The 19,170-nt window shown below is 52.9% G+C and overlaps 1 protein-coding gene across 1 annotated transcript in view; it reads left to right on the top strand.

Moving 5' to 3' along the window:
- The window catches only part of KCNK1 (potassium two pore domain channel subfamily K member 1), a 39,104-nt gene extending 20,758 nt beyond the window's left edge, over positions 1 to 18,346 (top strand). Inside the window, exons 2-3 of the mRNA XM_028531360.2 lie at positions 15,231 to 15,626; positions 17,349 to 18,346. Coding sequence (XP_028387161.1) covers positions 15,231 to 15,626; positions 17,349 to 17,608 — 656 coding nt within the window. The 3' untranslated portion in view covers positions 17,609 to 18,346. The remainder of the gene's footprint in view (positions 1 to 15,230; positions 15,627 to 17,348) is intronic.
- The last annotated feature ends 824 nt before the right edge of the window (positions 18,347 to 19,170 follow it).

The following is a 19,170-nucleotide window of genomic DNA, read 5'->3' as shown; positions in this document are numbered from 1 at the left end:
TTTAGAGAGGGGGACCTGGAAGCCCTCTGTTGAGGCAGGGGTACTGGTCAGCGACCTGGATGCAGACTGGTGGAGAAGGCTTTGAAGCTGGGGGACAGGAAGTGCAAAGGCCCTAAGGTAGGAGCTCAGGCTTCTTGAAGGGCAGACAGAGGCCCATACATCCAGAGGATGGCAGCTATGAGGGGCACAGTGGCAGGAACTTGGTCGAAGAAGTCATCGGAAGCAAATCCTATGGAGTTCCAGAGCAGGGAATTTAACATTGCGTCCTAGTTCTAGCACTTGTAATGAAAGTCACTGGAACATTCCAATGGGAGGAGTGATGCAATGTCATTTCCGTTATTAAAAGTGAACCGTCCAGTCTTGTAGATTGAATGGTGGCCCCAAAATGTGTGTGCATGTCCCAACCCCTGGAACCTGCAGATACGACTTTATTTGGAAAAGGGGTCCTTGCAGATGTAACTAAGCTACAGTCTTTGGGAGAGCGCTCCTGGGTAACCCAGGTGGCCCCTGAATGCAGGGACACATCCTTACCACAAGGGAGAAGAGGCGCAGTCACAGGGAGAGAAGGCTGAGCGGAGACGGAGGCAGAGACTGGAGTTGGGGCTGCAGGCTGGAGCCGCCACTTTCCTTGCAGCCCTGAGCCCGCAGGGTCTGAAGAGGCAGGAAGGGCCCCTCCCCCGGAGCCTCTGGAGGGCGGTGTGGCCCCGCCAGCATTGTCATTCCACTTCTGGCCCCAGACTGTGGAATGACGCACTTCTGTTGTTGTAAACCATCTTGTGGGGGGGGGGGGGGGGTGGAATTGTTACAGCAGCTGCTGGAAACTCATTCAAGTGTCTCAGGGATTTGGCGAGCATTGGGAGTGGGGGTGGGGAGTGGAATCCTGGGGACCAAGCAGGCGGCGGTGAAAGTGACCCCAGGGAAACTCCCGTGGCCCGGGTCAGCAGCAGTGGGGACGATGGAAGAAGAATTCAAAACCGACTTGGTGTTTGTGCTGCAGAGCTCAATAGATACTAGTACTGTTACCGGAAATGGGAAAGGTTCGCGGTGGGGGGGTGGGGGCACCCTCCGGCTGAGGCTTCCAGGGTGGGAAGTGGTGCTGGGGCGGAGGTGGTGCTCAGCATGACACCCTCAAGAAAGCGGTTGGGGACATAGTCATTGGGAGATGCCCCCGTCACATCCCCGATGGAATGTGGAGCAGGAAGCGGGGCATGAGTTAGCTCAGAAAAGAGGTGAGGGCGAGTCAGTTTGGGAGTGGTTAGTATGTAGCTCGGTCAGCTGTAATTTGGAGTCTTGGGAAGCTTAAAAAAGTATCAATTCCTGTGTTCCTTCCCAGGCCGATTGAAATAACTCTCTGGTAAAGTATGTAAGAGTTCCCCAGGTGAATCTGAGCCCAGGTCGAAGAGCCACAGTGAAGGATGGTGTTTAAAGTCACAGTTCTGATGCGACCCCCCGCGGCGGAGCTGTCTGAAAGGGTCCCAGCAGGGCTGGCCTCTGAGCCCCCTGGATGGCCATCGTTTGGGGGTGGCACCCATGTTTCTCTTTGTGTGGGACCGAGTACAGACGGGGTAGCGTCTGAGGAAGCCGGGTGGAGGTTCTCACTGCTGGCAGCTCCACGGGGAGGGAGGACCCGAGGCAGGTGCTGGGCGGGGCCTGTCAGCCCCTGAGAGTGAGGTGTGCCCGAGTGGTTCCAGAGGGAAGAGGAGGAGTCAGTCTGGCCAAATTGTGCTGAGAGGTTGAGAAGCGTGAGAGGGGGAATTCAGTTCGCGATTTCTCCAGATCGCAGCCCTTGGTGACCTGGAGAAGGCAGGCTCGTGTCAGCAGAGCGGTGGGGGAGGGAAGCTGGTGCGGAACCCGTGGGGGGGCGGGGGAGTGCCCACAGACCTTCCCACCAAACCTGGAGCAGTGGGGGTGGGGGGTGAGGGGGTGGACTCTTCCCGGCTCATTGCTTCTGCGTCACCCCTTAAAGTCCAGCACATCTGGGAGTTAGACAGTTTTATTGACTGTGTTGGAGCAGACATTCAGTCTTGTGGAAAGTGGTACCTGAATCCCCTTATTCACGTGTCAGGTTTATAAAGGGTGCATCATCTATGCCTCTGTTGCTCCCGTTCACCTCGTTCTCTTTCTGTACCCTCGCCCGCCGGTACTCCCTGGGCTTCTGCAGCTGTTCAGCTCCCACGGTCGGTCCGTTGTCTCTCCCCAGCAAGGTTGTTCCAGCTAACAAATCACAGCTGCTTCACACGTGCGTGTGAGTGGTGGGGTCACACCTCATTGCGTGGAACACAGCTGGGGCTCAGAGAACAGGAGTTGACACTTAGGGCTGACATAACCCAGAGGCAGACGGCGGCACAGCCGCCGGCTGGGAGTGAGGTGAGCGTTGTGAGGTCCTTTGGCAGGAAGGCACAGGAGCCACCGAGGTGGATGGGACCGTTCCTGTCCCCTAAGACCCTGCTCCTCCCTGCTGAGCCCTTGGTCCTCCCTGCCCCCAGCACCCCTGGGCCAGTAACCTGAAGTGCCACGGTGTCGATGGGACTGCCCGGCCTTCCGGTTCTGGGTCCAAGTCCTCGCTCCGCTCTGTCACCGTGCTCTCCGGGGATCCCTGTGTGCACCTGCAGTAGCTTCTGGGGGCAGTGGGAGTCCACCCAGCACGTGCGGGGGCAGCTGTGCGTGGCCGATGGCAGGTCCCACAGCCTTAGGGAAGTGGCATTTTCTGCAACACTGCACATCAGGGCTGGGTTGGGGAGGCCAAGGGTGCTCTCCGTGCTGCACCGCACCCCTGCACCCTGGCAGATGGACGGGGGCTCCTCTGAGTCGTTTGTCCCACGTTCAGGAGCAGACAGACAGCTAATGTGGTTTAACCCCTTGGAAACCCTGTGAAGGAAGTGAATCCATTCCCCTCTCTCCGTCTGGTCTTCTGTGGACTTCCAGGCTGCCAGAGGGTTGGGCGCGTGCCCTCCTCAAAGAGCAGCCTGAGGCTTTAACAACTCCGTGGGGGAGATTGTGGCAGCTTCCGTGTAGGGGGAAGGCAGACTTCCAGGGCTCTCTGTGCAAAGGCAGGCCTGGAAGGACTACAGAAATCCCAGGCCTTCCTTCTAGAGCTTCTCTCGATGGAAAGCTGTGTTCTTACATGCATGTTTCAAATCCTCTGCTTTTTTGTTTGTTAGTGTAGCTTATTGTCAAACAGTACAAAAGGAGGGCGCTGTGTACATTGGATACTCCCCACACCCACAAGCCAGCTGCGGGCACTCTGACTGTTGCCGTTCTGCTGAGATCCCACCTTCCTTTTCTTTCTTCCTGTCAACTGTATCAGCGAACTTTGGGCAGGCGATGCTGTCGTGCTCTTGGGGGCTTAGAATGAAGGCGCTGCGGCCCCTCACCTGTACTCCAGGACCACGGCAGAAACGGGGGCCTCTCCCTGTGGACGCCCCCACTCGAGTCACTTCTGACGTAGACCCCGAACCCCCGGGCTGGGACCCAGAACCGAGAGAAGCGATGCTTCCCAGAAGGAAAAGTCTGTCACGTTGTCAGACACTTAGCAGAAGTGGAAAGTGTTGCATTTTTTCACATAGATAGTGTGATCGTGTCCTCTGAGGGCGGGAAGTTAACACTGGAAGTTCCCTGGTGGGAGTATGTTCTATACTCTTTCCATACTCTGGGGCAAGTGAGTGTGGAAACGACCCCGAGGAGGAATCCAGGCCCCTAAGGTCTACTCAGTAAGTGTCTAGGCTGCCAGGGAGCTCTCAGAGTGCCAGGGTCTTTCTCTTTGGTGACATGGGTGGTCGCCAAGTGATAAGCGTGCACCAGGGTGTCACCTGCCCTTGCACGATAGGGAATGCCATCTTCTCGAACCCGGTGAGTAGATATGCGTCCATGCTGTGTTCTAAGCCAGGACTGCACCCTTCTTGGTGGCCTGCCCCTCGGGGAGGGAAGGACGCTTTGGATCTGTCACCTGATCTGACCGGGAGGGAGCCAAGTGCAGCTTCTGGAAGAGAGCCGCCTCTCCCCGCCAAACCTTTCAAGTTCCTAAAGGAGGGAGAGCTTGAACTTCTGAACGTACAGCAGGTGTCGTGGCTGTTTCGTGCCTCTATTTGTTGCAGTACACCACCTGGTAGTAGAGAAGTTCAGTGGGAGGGGCCTGCAGTTCCCACCTGCCTTCGACATTGGGGTCCACCGGGATCCTCCTCTACGGTGCTGACGGAACGGCCTCCAGGCTGGGTCAGTGTGGGATGGAGGAAAGGAGTGAGAACTTGAGGGGCAGTTGGATTTTTCTCTTGTTGTGGGGGTGTCACGAGTACTCCCCCACACTGCAGAGACCCACACGGCCCCTGTGTCTGAGATTGTTCCCTGAGCGCTGCTGTGAGGTCCCGGTTGTCTGGGACAGCTGTGACCAGCGTGCAGGACATCCGAAGAGCATGGGAAAGATGCAGGCAGGTCTGCTGGCAGCCTGGGGGCAGCCTGGCCCACAGTGCACATATAGAGGACCCCTGAAAACCAGGAATATTTATTAAAAACTGTGTATTTATTCTTATATCTTTAAACTTCAGTCACCTTCAAAGCACTCTCCATTTCATGCATGCCCATCAAGACGTTTCTGCTGCCAGGGACGGTTTTGGAACTCATCGATTTTGATGCCTTTTAGTGCTTCTACTGTTTTTTTGTGTCACCTCTTCCACATTGGCAAAATGTTTCCCTTTGAGGACTTTTTTCATCTGGGGAAACAAAATGCCACGCAGGGCAAAATTCGGTGACTATAGGGAGGGTGGGTGGGGCACAGGAGTCATCCATTTTTGGTCAAAAACTGCTGAACACTCAGCTTGGTGTGGGCAGATGCCCTCGTAAATCACCCATCATGGAGTGGGCAAATGTGTTGGAAGAGGCTCAGGAAAAATTCACTGAAGCCAAACGCAGCCTCTCACAACAACGCCAGCTGGTATGTGCACTGATACAGATGGGTTCCTTGTACACTCACCTAGCAGGAGAAGCCTGTCCTACAAGGGGTCCACCCTCCAGAAGATGATTCCGGGATTTTTTGTGTGTCCCCCTTTGTATGGTCGAGATGATTCAATGGGCATGAAACTGGAAAAGTCGGCTTTCCTGCTGCCTGTCACCACCAGACCTGATACGCAGAGGCAGGCATTGAATCTCTGTGGGCACCTCATTCAGACGGCCGGCGATCTGAGAAGACTGCAGGTTATGGGCCCCAACAAACTGTCTTACATTTCCTTTCAAGCCTTTTTATAGGGAGAAAACAAGTGTAGGTAAGGGGTTTGGAATGTAAGGGAGAAAAAAGCGTATGTGAGGGATTTGGCATTCAGGAAAGAAGTGAATCAGATGACTGGCGGGTGATTGTCCATCTGTGTCCCGTGTCCTGGGTGACCTTCTTTATCTGTTTCCTGGGCAGCAGGACGCCTCTCCCTGGGACACAATGGCTCGAATTGCTGTCTCCTGGAGGCCGGGTGGGCTGTACCTCAGTTCCTAAGACCATATCTTCTTACACGCATTAACTACTAAGCCTGTTAACTATTACCTAAAACTGAACTTTTCTTACTCCCGAGTTCCCCGTCACTATGTCTTCGGGCACCGGAGGAGGAGTTTGCCATCACTGCCCTTGTTATCTACCAGCATTCCTGCTCATCCCTCCCCACGTAGATTAGTCACGTAACCCTGGCAGCACCCCTGTGAGGTAGGGAAGGTCACTCATGCCTGACGGACGAGGGGATGAAGGTGCACGGCTGGCAGGAAACGCAGCCCGGACTCAGATTCGGGGAACCGAGGTTCTCAGCCTGACTCCCAAACAACACCTTTTGCTCCCAGGCCTGACCTTGCACCTCCCTACTCTGTTCTCAGGGTTCAAGAGCCTCGATGTCTTTAAAGTCTAACGGGGAAAAATGACCTTGTTCTAGGAAGCTCTTTCTCCAAAAGGTATAGAGCGTTTCACTCCGAGGGGAAGTGGACATCTATGTGTTCGTCCCAGCCACCAGGACCCCTGGGACGTCACTGTTTGGAGTCCCAGGTAGGGCAGGAGTTGGGGGGATATGGTTTGGTTCAGTCAATGCCCAGGGTACCCCCCCACCTTGCCTTATATAACGGGAGGGTTCAGGGCCACGTTGGTGTCTAGCTGGGAGCTAAGCTTCGGACAGGCCAAGGTCTACATCGACAGTCTGCGGGGCGGGAATTCAGCACCAGGTAAATGGGGTGAACGGTGTGTCTTCTCGTCGTGCAGCACGCGTCCCATTGCCTTGGAGCCTGTCTCTCTGCCCCAGGGCCAGTGCCCACTGCTCCCGGGGGAAAAGAACCGGAGCCCGGAGCTGTCTGCGCAGCCTCGGTGCCCAGCAGAAGTGCCAACAGCGAGAATTGAAAAGCCTGTTCGAAACGACATCCCTGGGACAAGGCTTTACAGTAATGACTTCTGAACTGGGGGTGTCGGGCTGCAGGACACTTCTGTCCAACCTGCAGGCAAACCTGAGGGGAGAGCCCGCCGAGGAGGAAATGCTGCCTCAGTTCATAGGTTAGGAAGCCTCAGTTCACAGCTCAGTTTACCTATCGGGCTTTATCCAATCAATCAGTGAAATGCCTGGCTTTCGGAAACACTGGACCCCCCCCACTGTTCTGTTGCTCTCTTCAACTTTCCTGTTTTCAGAATTTCTAAGAAATGGCCAAGCATGAGTGAGAGGGGAAAAGAGAGAGAGAGATAAAAACCCACAGACTGGGAAATGGTGTGTGATTCCTCAGCTGTGCGCCTCCTGCAAGGACCAGGCTTGGAGTCGGGTTGAGGCCGGAGAAGCTGACACCCGCGCTGCCTGTCACCTGCCAGACCCGATACGCAGAGGCGGGCCTTGAATCTCTGTGGGCTTTCATTCAGACGGCCAGCGGTCTGAGAAGACGGCGGGTTTGCCCCCTACTGGGCCATCTTACATTCCATTTTCAACCGACCCTTTTCATAAGGAGAAGACAAGTGTAGGTAAGGGGATTGGAATTCAGGGGAAAAGTTAATCAGATAAAAAGCCGCAGCATTCTTTCATTCCTGTCCTGGGCCGAGGGCTGGGCGTCTCACCCTGGAGCACAGCGGCTCAGACACCCTCTTGATGGCTTGCCGTCCTCTCGAGACAAGCAGGTGGAACTGCTGGTGGTCTTCTGGGGTCAGTTCCTGAGACAACAGCTTCTTCCATACACTGATCACTGAACTCATTAGTTATTACCTGAAACTAAACATTTTCCAACATTCGAGTCCCCATAAGGATTTTAACTCTTTCTTCAGGTGTCCTGGGGTGGGGGGGTGTCTGTGTGTGACACAGCGGCCGGGGAAACATGGGCACCTGTACCTGTGGCGGCGGCAGCTGGTGTGAGAGGGGCGGGCACCTTGAGGGCAGCACCTGCTCTGCAGCAGGCTGCAGGGGGCCAGCGTGGATGGTGGTCACCACAGAGACCACCTGGGCACTCCCTCCGGGGTAGAGCACCTGTGAACCCAGGCGGTGACAAGTCCTGGGAGTGGTCCATGGCTAAAGGCAGCCGTGAATAAGAAAACAGACTGGGCCAGGCTGAAGCCGCCTCCTTCCAGGGGCCAGGGGAAGGCCGGAGGGGTCAGTGTTCACCCGGGTAGCCTGGCCCTCCCCTGGGGCCACTGGGTCTCCAGGGCCGGGGCCAGTTTCTGGGAGATCTGGCCATGGACTAGCCAAGCCCCTTGGCCACTGTCGTTCCTGGGTCCCCTCCATCTGGGAGTGCTGCTTTATTGCAGACACCGGGACTTCTCTAGCTCCTACTTACAACGGAGTCAGCCACCGCCCCTCTTCCCCCTCCCCCAGCCCCTGTGGCCGGATTTAAAAGCGTGGGAACCACGAGGCTCAGGGCTGCGTCCCTCCTGCACTTGCAGCTGGAACTAGGGTAAGTGACTTCATCACACACACAGCTCTGGTCTGTCGACTGCAGACTGGTGCCCTCAGCTCAAAGAGCTGACCTGAAGGTGAGAGGCGAGGGTGCCCGACCTGCGCTTCCTCTTCCAAACACTCTTCCCCGGGTCAGAATGGGAAGCAGGGGTTCGCAGGGAGCTAGGATGGGGGTCATGTAAAGGTCCCAGGAGTGCGAAGTCTCCCTGTGGTTATTCACAGGCCATGGTCCCTGACACCCTTAGATGCTCCCAAGCACGTCTGCCTGTTGCTACCCCCGGGTTCTTCCTGGTTTGGTTCCCAGTCCAGCCTGGCACACGGGCCTTCCCAGAGCTGGGGTCCTGGTTGGCTGTCCACCCGGGTTAAATACGTCTGTCTGTTCTAAGCTTTTGATTTCTTGCTGATGACCCTGAGGGAGCTCTTCTCCCAGGTCTGTCAACCCCAGAGAGTACCCCAGAGCCTTCTCCCTTCCCAGAGAGTAGAAGGCTCACCTGTGACCCGACGCTCCCTGTCCCAGCTACGGTCCCACTGCCCCAGTGAGTGACTCCAGGGCCAGTGGCCCCAGAGCCTGCCGAGGTCACTCAGATGAGCCAGGTGCAAGCTTGTTCATTTTGCCTGTTCTTTCCTGTGGAAACTGCAATAAGTGTGACTGCTTGGAATTCTGGGAAGACTGCACTAAAGTGTGAAGTAAAATAGTTACAATCTTGTGCTGGGCCGTGGGTCACGTGCTGCCTTTTGTGCCCCAGCAGCCTAACAAGGGCATTAAATGACAGTGCTCCATAGACAGTCCAGTAGGTCTTTGGGATGTAGCAAGATTATTACCTGGTATTTTAAAAATATTTTATTTATTTATTTTTAGAGAGGGGAAGGGAGGGAGAAAGAGAGGGAGAGAAACATCGATGTGTGGTTGCCTCTCACACACCCCCTACTGGGGACCTGGCCCACAACCCAGGCATGTGCCCTGACTGGGCATCGAACCAGCGACCCTGTGGTTCACAGGTGAGCCACGCCAGCCAGGGCCTGATTTTTTCCACAGGGACATGTACATATAACTGTGATGATTAACAAAACACGCCCTTGTCTGACTGTTGGCTGTACTTGTACTACTGTAATATGCAATACCTTCCTGCACATGTGATTCTGTTGTAACCAGCCAATGTGAGTGGCCCTGTCAGCACCTGGCAAAGTCAGGCTCCCGCACAGGACGGGGGACCTGAAGCTGGCTGTCAGCCCAGTACTCGCCAGCTTGGGGGGAATGGCAGAAAGGATGCTAGGATTGTTTGACAAACTCATTCAACACACTTACATCAGAATTTCGGTCTTAATGGAGCAGGGGTTCTTAAGGCGATGCTGGCTTGTGAGAATGCTCAGCGGCTGTGTGAGAAGGCGTCGCTGTGGGGGCCACGCGCCTTAGAAGCAGGCTGAGAAACCTTCATGAAAATATGAGACGGACCTGTAAGAGGGAGTCTCATTACAGTTGGGACTCTAGAGCTAAAAATGATCATTTAAAACATGTAAAAGTCAAATGGTAGCCCTGAGCGGTGTGGCCCAGTTGGCTGGGCGTCATCCTGCAAAGTGCAAGGCCAGTTGGATTCCCGGTCAGGGCACCCGCCTGGGTTGCGGGTTCAGTCCCCATTTGGGGCACGTGTGAGAGGCAGCCGACTGACGTTTCTCTCCCTCTCTGTGTCCCTCTCTGCCCCTCTCTCAGAGACAAATGAATAAAACCTTTTAAAAGTGGAGTAGTAGAGAACGCCAGGGAAAAGAAAACATGTAGAAATGAAACAATAGGGATCGATTAGAGGTAAGTATTCTTAGTGTTACTAGAGTAAGCACGTTCCATAGAGTCACAGGCAATGAACCCCGACAACTGCCCATCTTAGAAAATAAAGAGTTCATAGTAGGACTTCCTGAATCGACCAAGTTGCTTCCTTAATAGTAAAATTAGAAAATTAAACATTTTTAATTGGATAGCCTGTGACGAATGATCGATAAGCAGGCAGGAAACAGTGGAACTGGACGTTGAATCAGAATCGTGGGCACAGACGGAGCTGTTTGTGAATCGAGGTCGTGGGCGGAGTCCAGAGAGCCAGGAGGGAGACTGGCTGCTGGCCCACGAGCCCTTTGTTAAATAGACAAATACTGCACACACCCCGTTTTCATGTGTTTTCTTACAGTTTTAAGTGAGGAGACCAGGGAACAGGACCCGAGGAACGGTGAGAGCACCTGTGCATCAGGGCAAGGGCCAGGTCTGACCTGGAGGTCGTAGCGATGCACACCCTGCTGGAAGCCAGGGCTGCCTGCGCAGGGCCCCGCCCCCCCCCCAGCCCCGGGGGCGGTGCCTGAGCCGCGGGGCGTGGCCTCCTGCCGGGAGCTGGGCAGGGCTCCAGGTTCTGGACTCAGGCTTAGGTTTCTGAGAATGAGCTCTCCTTTGAATTGGAAGTTGGTGCAGCACGTGAGGCTGGAAGGGAACAGCAGAGACTGGTGACTCATTGTCAGGGACGCGGTGACCTGCGAGGCCGCCTTTGACCTGGTGGGTCGCTCACGGAGACAAACTGGGAACACCCGAAATGTCCATCCCCTGGGGGTGGGTAGAGGAGGTAGGGGGCTTGCCTAGCACGGAACACGGCGTTTAAAAGTCTTCGTGCATCTCAGGATACATTGTTCAAAGGAAACCTGACAGTTGGAGAATAACAGTACATGTGGAATACTGTTTATGATGAAAACAAAATAATGCTCGGTTTTTCTAGGAATATACATAAACGCTTAGAAAAATCTCAGGGGCTTTTGGCTATAAACTCCTAACAGTGACCTCTGGAGAGAACTGGAGAGGAGGTGGGTGGTGAGGGAGACTCGCTTCATCCTACACTTCGGAAGCTTTACAACGAAGATGTACTTACTTGTTGAGTCATTGATGAATTTTACTATGAACCATTTTTAAAAATTTTTTATTGACCGGTTTTAGAGAGAGAGGATAAGAGAAAGAAGAAGAGAGAAAAAGGGAGAGACATCGCCTAACACATCTGGGTGGGCACGGCGGAAAGATGATGGGCTCCAGTCATTGTTATGACTTGGAGCACGTCGCCCAGGCTCTCGGGAACCCGGGGTTCTCACTGGTGAAGTAGAAAGAAGAGCTAGGATGGATTTTTGCGAAGGTGCACAGTCCTATGCACACTCAGACTCTCACACCGGCCGGCAACCAGCAGAGACGGTTCTATGGGGTGGTCAGAGAACTGTCTTTGTACAGCCTCAGCTGCCGTGCCTGGTTGCTCGTCCACCGCTGAATCGGGACAGTCCCGCTGCAGAAAGTGCGGGGTGCTCTGCCCCTGACGTTCAGGCCGATTGCTGGGATCCTCCAGTTTTAAAATGCAGAAGGGCCTCTCCAGGGCGAGGAAGCATGTGGTGCCATTACTAAGAGTGTCAGGGCCCCTCTCTCTTTGGAAGTGAGCAAGGTGCCATCTGCGAAAGGTGGCGGCCAGGAAAAGCAGAGACCACATGCACGTCTGTGACTTCCTCCACCTGCTGCCCCCTGCCATCTGTGCCTCCTTCTCACGTGTGCTCGGCCTCACCCGCACTCGCAGCCTTTGCCAGCATTTCCCTCTCTGGCAGACAAACTTCCTTCTGTAAGCAAAGGAGCACGCTGCATGTACCTTGGCATGTCAGTGACACGGATGGGCGGGGCGAGCAGAGTGTTTCTATCTGTGGGTCTTTGAAAAGTATTGCTCTGCAAAAGAGAGTTAGGAAGACCTGTTGTATGCAGAGGACCTGGAAGTTACGTTTTTTGAACCGTGGGGAGAAGAGCTTATTTCAAGCAAAAGATAAAAGTTGCAGAAAAAGTCAACTGGATGTGATGCCCAGTCATTGTCATGCCCTGAGTTTCTAGCCCTCCTGAATTTGAAGTCACTCGTGGCCCCAGTGTGACCGCTGTACCTGCGTTGGAAGGCACTGTGGCCGGGAGCCTGGCGACAGCCTTCGTCTCCCTCTGGGAGGGCTCACAGTCTAGAGGGGGAGAGAGAGCGAACAAGCTCAGGTCCAGGATTGCAAACTAAAGTTGGTTCTACGGAAGAGAGACATTGACGCTTATTTCAATAACTCCACTGGGGTTGATTTCAGAGGTTGGCATTCTTCTTTTGTAGCTTTTTTTTAGCACATATCAAGTTAACTTATGGAAGATGTATATGTCATGCCTACCCATCACCCTAGGTAACATAAATGAGAATGTCGGTTACGAGTGCAGGGTCACAGAGGGCGGGGACTGGTGGCGCACCTCTCAGAAGAGCATCTGGGCCGCGGGGAGCCTTGCTCTAAGCTGCCGAACGGGGACCCCAGAGTTTTCTCAGGAGGCCTCACACGTCAGACAAGCCAGCAGAGTCCCCGCCAGGAGTCAGCTGGCGGGGTGTCAAGAAACGACCTTTCTTAGGAGACTGTCATGAGTACAGGCCCATTACACGTAAATTCCAATGTGCCCTGTGGCTGGCTGCAGGGTCATCAGGAAACCCAGCCGGGGTGCAGTTGGGGGCAGGAGTACACAGGTGTTTGCACCTGGGGGTGTCTTCTCAGGACCCTGCGTTATTAAGTCCATTTTCTCAGGAGGCTTCATCATGTTCACTCTCTGGGGCCCCCCAAATTATATGACTAGCCTTCAAAAAATGTATATGTAAGGGTTATTAACATTGTGCTAACTCCTTCATGGTTTGTGATCGATTTTAATATGATTATAGGATTTTAAAATACAAGCTTCGCTTTATGACACAGGTGGCAAACACAAGGCCCGAGGCCCGAATCCGGCCCTCCACCTTGTTTCTACCCGTCGGCAGCACCGAGCTCCTTGCCCCTAGTTAAGGAGCAGTTACATTTCCACAGTCCTCAAGTTATTTTGGCCCTTTGAAGGCAACCTTGAGTGTGATGTGGCCCCCAGTGATGTGACCCCTGCTTTATGATTTATTTGGGGGTTCAACTGACAGCACTTGAGTAAATTCTTCACCCCTCTCTGACGTTCTGCAGCACTGAGGTCCCCACTGGAGCACCCAGCTGTCTGGCAGAGGAAGGCAGAGCACCCAGCAGAGAGGGAGGTGTGGCACTGAAGGTGTGGGAATGCAAATGAGATGTAAAGTTGACATTTACTTTCCATTCACATAGGCATCAGGAAGGGAAGGGGTTCTCAGTGAGGATGTACATGCTGGTGGTTTTCATCTCTCGGTGGGAACGTGTTACTGGCATAACAGCTTCACAGCAGAAGACGATCTCCAGGGTCTCATAACGATTCTCTCTATTGCTTGGAGAGAGCATTGTGGTAAATGGAGATTTAGTTCGTTCTAGTAAAAAGAGCTATCATCATTTGAGAGTAAAAATTATACCCTAAGATATTTTAAAAGTACAAATTTATTTACTTACTGCTGGAATGAAAATCACGTAATTTATTGGAACAGATGATACGGAAGAGATGGGCTGGGTTGAAACCAGTGTGTTATATATATACTCTTAGGAAAGATCACTTATAAAAATGCTACAAAGAAGCATTATAAAATCGTGCATTTAAAGGCTTCATACCCAGCAGCACTGACTCAGCTAATCTCGTTTCCCCGTCCAAGTTCCTGCTAAGGTTGTGCCCCACCCCCTGCCCTGCCTCCCCCCTGCTTCTGCTTGAGTGTCTCCCGGTCACAGTCTCGTAACCAGATTTGGGAGTCGTTTTCTGCTTGCCTTTGTTACCTGCATTTTCAGGTTCTGTTTCCACGCATCTCTGACCCGTAGAACATCTTTCCTCAGTGACTAGCATGGATCGGAGCTCTGATTGGCCGGTCCTCTGTGATGAGAGTTGCTTCACTCAGCCAGCAGTCTCCTTCCTCGGTCACGTTGTTTCCTCAAAAGTAAACCCTGGACTTGATCCTGCTAACTTTCGTTGTGCATCCTCCAGCATGCCTCCACCGCCCTCCTGTTATCACTCTCTGGGTCCTGCAGCGTGCCCAGTGCCCCCGTTAACCATGCTGCACTCGTGGCAGGACCCCAGGAGTGGCGGAGGGTTTCGAGGACCACATGGTCTCAGGGACCGGTGCTCAGAACCATGGTTCGTAGCCCTTCTGAGAGGCTAAGCCCTGGAATCTCCCCACGGAGAAACGCACGAGTTTAGATGTACACGTTGCACGTGATTTCGGGGCGCTCCTGGGCTCCCTGTGGCGGCTCGTTTGCAACCCTCCCGCCTCCTGGGATGCGGATTGGCGGCCCTGACCGCCAGGCTGACGCTGTGCGCGCAGGAACCGGGGAAGACGTGCGACCACCTGGGCCTCCCCAGGGGGTTGGAATGAAGCAGAGAATTTGGGCGTCTGTAGCTGAAGCTGAATGTTTTTCAGTCATTTCTTTTTAAGCAGGACGGATATATTTTATAAGTCAGACTTTGAAACCACCTTTCAATTATTGCAGATGTGAGGATTTTTCAGAATCCAATTTCACACACATAAAAATGCGTTTAGTTTTTTTTTTTTCCTGAACAGACTTGTTCAGACGTGTCGATCCTTCCAGGATGATGTGCTGGTGAGATTCTTTAAGTGGCCATTGGGCCCACACCCTGCCAGCACTCGCTGGCTGGTGGGTGGGGGACCGGCTGGAGCTGGGAGTGGCGGGGACCTGGTGGGAGGTGAAACGCCTGTTTGTTGCAACCATTGGCCGTAGCGGGTGTGTGTTTTTATGTTTGTTTTGTGGAAGCGATGGCATCCTAGAACCTACAGAAATGACAGGAGGGAAAAGATGGTGTTCTGGCTGTGACATGTAGCCAGCTAACTGAGCAAAATATTTTAAAAGGAGTGCTCGAGGCTGTGAGGTGCTGTTGCTTTAGTCTTCCTTTCCTCCCTCGTGTTTGAGGTCTGCGTCCACTTCACCCTCGCTCCCGCTGGGCCCCGGCAGCCCGGCCCTAGCGCCCCACCTGCACCTGCAGCTGTCTGTTAGCACATGCGGTGAGCAGTCTGTTTTGGATGCCCATGTAGCCTGGCATTTGGACACTAAGAAAGACCCTTGGGGGGGTGGGGGGCGGGAGTGTGGGAGGGGGTTGCTCCAGCCTGGAGAAGTAGGTGTCCCGTGATGCGTTTTCCCTGGTGGGGCCCTCGCTCAGCACTCAGAACTGCTGCTTCCGCTGGACCCTGAACTGGAAGCCAGACTCCGCTGTGCTGCAAAGAGCTGCTAAGATTTTACACATGGGGGCGGCTTCCCGACGGCACGGCCTCCAACGGGGAATTCACTGTGGTAACAATTACAATGAGCCCCTGCAGCGTCGGACCTGACGCCCGGCCGGTCTAGTTCCGGGGGAACAGCAGGTGTGTCTTACTTTAAAGTGTCTTCCCCCCGCTCTTGCTCTCCTCGCAGGTTATGGCCACACGGTGCCCTTGTCGGACGGGGGAAAGGCCTTCTGCATCATCTACTCGGTCATCGGCATCCCCTTCACCCTGCTCTTCCTGACGGCGGTGGTCCAGCGCATCACCGTGCACGTCACGCGCAGGCCGGTCCTCTACTTCCACGTGCGCTGGGGCTTCTCCAAGCAGGCGGTGGCCATCGTGCATGCCGTGCTGCTCGGGCTCGTCACCGTGTCCTGCTTCTTCTTCATCCCGGCCGCCGTGTTCTCCGTCCTGGAGGACGACTGGAACTTCCTGGAGTCCTTCTACTTCTGCTTCATCTCCCTGAGCACCATCGGCCTGGGGGACTACGTGCCCGGAGAAGGCTACAACCAGAAATTCCGAGAGCTCTACAAGATCGGGATCACGTGTGAGTACAGGGTCCTGCCCCGCTTCCCGCTCTGCCTGCTCTGCGGTGTGCGGGGAACATGGTAAATGACCTCAGGAAGTATTTCTGTATGTGTGCACCCTTCCACTTTGATACTTTTCCAAGAAGTGGGATTTCGGGCCCAAAGTGAATGTGCCTTTTGGTGACTCACAGGACAAACTGACCCAGCACCTTCCAGATGACATCAGGAGTTCCCAAGACATGTGGCAGGCTGGGCACTGCAGGTCTGGGGCTGGCCCGGTGGCATTCCAGGAACCCTGTGGCACATTTTGCTGCACCAATAAACATTATCTCAGTTTTCATTCCATACGTTAGGAAAATGTTACCTCCTTAATTTTTTCATGACTTAGGGAAGTTGAAAACATTTCTATAAAATGTTTGTTAGCTCTGTTTTTCACATGTTAATTCTGGTCTTACAAACTTTACCCAGCAGTTTAACTTCCTCAGTTTCTCTCATAATACCAAATCCTTGCAGAACATTTAAGACTTGTTGTAAGGTGGGGCGTGGATTTTTTAGGCAGTCTACCCAGATGTTCCCAAAGGCATGTTACTTGTGGGTAGGAGACACTCCTCCAGCTTTCGTCTGAAAACCCATGGGTGTTTTTGGCAGCAGTTAAGAGTTGGACTAAATACCGGAGAAAGGAAAAGGAGGGGACTTGCCAAGTAGTTTGATTGACAGTGTTTTTGCTGTTTCTAAAGTACCGTGTGTAATCAACACGTAATAGACAAATTCGAAAGGTACTAGGACTGTGTTACTTTACATTCTTAAGATAACCAGTCTCCTTATTCCCAGGATGCTGCCGATTCCAGCTTCCCCAGTCCATGTATTTTCTTGAAAATCTCCAACACTGTACCACTGGGACATGAAATTGGGGATTTGTTCTTACGAGTTTTCATTTTCTGTTCCTTTTCCGGGATGGATTTTTTTTTTCTGAAAACTGATTTTAAATGTGTGGAAACTGACTTCAAGGGACCTGTTTCCCATCACAGATTCCAGGGAATAGCAGTTTCCCTAAACCAACAGGTTGTCTTTGATGTTTGGAGTAAGACGCTGGTAGAGTTAGTCAGTGAATGGTCCACGTGCCCCGAAAACATAAGTAAATAAAAGACGGCCACATGGTGAGAGCTCACGTGGCGGCAGGACCACGGTGGAAGGGTCACCAGCCACGCACAGAGCAGTTTAATGCCTGCATCATTTCTGAAAGGAACTGCCTTCTGTTAAACTGTAATGTCTGTTGCTGAGCTGCTCATCCTGTAGCTGGGTAAGGGGGAAGTGCTGAGCCCTTTCAAGGTGGCCAGCTTTGTTGTGAGCCCTATCGATAAATCAGAATTCTCCTAAAACGTAACTGGCGTTTTGAGAGCCACTGCTTACACATGGGGGGGGGGGGGGGGGGGGGGGGGGGGGGGGCGCCCCCTGAAGGTTACCCTTGGGTGATCACAGTATTCTCTCCCTCTAACAATTCCACACCAGCCCCAACTGTTTTTTTATTCTCAAGCATTGCACCATGTGATTCTGAATAGCCCAATTTTGTGGCAGTCCGTGCTCAGTTTTCTCTGGGCCCCTCCTCTTTAAGACCTGGATTGCAGGTGTTCTTAGAAATTAGAGATGTGGTATTGAGTTTATTTATCCATCCCCCGACACTTGGTGGTGTGACTCGGGTTACCCTGACAGGACCCACTGAAACACACGTTCCTCTCCCGCAGGCTACCTGCTGCTCGGCCTCATTGCCATGTTGGTTGTCCTGGAAACCTTCTGTGAACTCCACGAGCTGAAGAAGTTCAGGAAGATGTTCTACGTGAAGAAGGATAAGGACGAGGACCAAGCGCACATCATGGAGCACGACCAGCTGTCCTTCTCCTCCATCGCAGACCAGGCAGCCGGCCTGAAAGAGGATCAGAAGCAGGACGAGCCCTTTGTGACGCCTCCGTCGCCGGTCCACGCCGATGGCCCCACAAACCACTGAGCCGCATACACGGCCTTGCCCTGGGGCGTTGGGTCAGGCCCAGAGTGAGGGGCCTTGCTTCGGTCACGTTTATGACCATGTGAAAGCCAACATATTTTAACAAATATCTACTGTTTGTAATGTTAAAAACAAAACAAAGCAAGTGAAACAAAGGAGGCTTTTACTCTGGAGGACTGTAATATCTGGGGAAATGGGATACGTACCTGTAATTCATAGGCAACAGAATTATCTAGATGTACTGTTAGGTGAGGACTATTTGAGGCAGTGCGCTACTGTGGATAGAAGCAGATTTTATACTTTAAATCGGGGACTTCGGGGTTTGCATTGAAATCATTTAGCTGATGGCTAAATAGCAACATTTATATTTAAGAGCAAATAAAAGCATAGAGATTTGTTTTATAAGTAAGTTCATGTGTACTGGTTTGCATGCATACATCCAAATGATTATTTTTGTAGCACCTACGTTAAACCTACTGTTTATAATGAATAGGTCAGCATTAACTGTGTACATATAGAAACATAAACATGTTTATATCCTGTACATACGGTTATAGGTCAGATCTCAGCAAACTTCTTAACCCAAGATTGTAGATATTTTTCCTCTTGATTTCTTTTTATACTAAAGAATCGAGAGTTGCTACAAAAAATAAAGAGGTATAATGCAGTGAGGAGCAAATGCCTATAGTATTCTGCTACAATGAATGTTTCTACCCTCTTGCAATAAATAGTGCGATGTCAGACGTCTCAGAGGTCTGTGAGCATTTCTCTGGGGTCGGACAGGTCGTGTAGAACATGATTTATACACTGGGTTGAGACGTTTGCTTTGAAAGTGCAATGTGATTGGCAGTCACCTAGACGACACAGCAGAATGTGACCGTAGAAGCCCCAGATGGAGAGACTGTCAGATTTACCTGAGATTTTTTTTAAGTTATACAAGGAAATAAATAAAAATTATAGCTGGTTGCAATCTTACACTTTCATGTTTCAGGAAAAGTTTTCTTCCGTGTAGGTTACATGTAGGAGCTCCTTTGTAGAAACCATGAAGGTGACGTGTCAGTGATGTGTCAGGACGTGATTCAGGAGAGAAAATCAGACAGACCTTGTGATGCTGCGTGATAAGGAATGCCCAGTGACCCTCTGGCTGTGCCTCACCTCCCATGGGAGCTGCCCCACAGGTGGGGCGTGAGGTGTTGCTAGAACTAGTAACCCTGCCTATGAGCAGAGCCGGCTGCATGGCCTCCCCTCGGGGCGCTCACTCAGAACCTGTGCTGCATCGTCACGTACCACCCCGAGCACTGGTCCCCAGCCCTGCCCTGTCACCACTGGTTCAGCCTTCAGACATGGGATCCCCTGGCTTACAGCAAGGCCCTTCTCAGTTGTATAAAATGCCATCTCGTGCGAGCAGCAGAAGCAGGTCAGGACTTCCAGGCTCCGCAGCCCCCACGCCGCTCCCTGCTCCAGTGCTGAGCTGTCCTCAGCAGGGCCTTCCCGTGATGAGTTGCAGGCAGGTCCTTGCTTCCTCCCTGCCCGGGTCCTGCTACCTGGTGAGCACGGTTCTCTCT

The sequence above is a fragment of the Phyllostomus discolor genome, chromosome 15 (genome assembly GCF_004126475.2).
Source record: "Phyllostomus discolor isolate MPI-MPIP mPhyDis1 chromosome 15, mPhyDis1.pri.v3, whole genome shotgun sequence".
Classification (NCBI taxonomy): Eukaryota; Metazoa; Chordata; class Mammalia; order Chiroptera; family Phyllostomidae; genus Phyllostomus; species Phyllostomus discolor.
The sequence above is the reverse complement of the archived record's forward strand: the minus strand, read 5'-3'. Positions and strand labels throughout refer to the sequence as shown.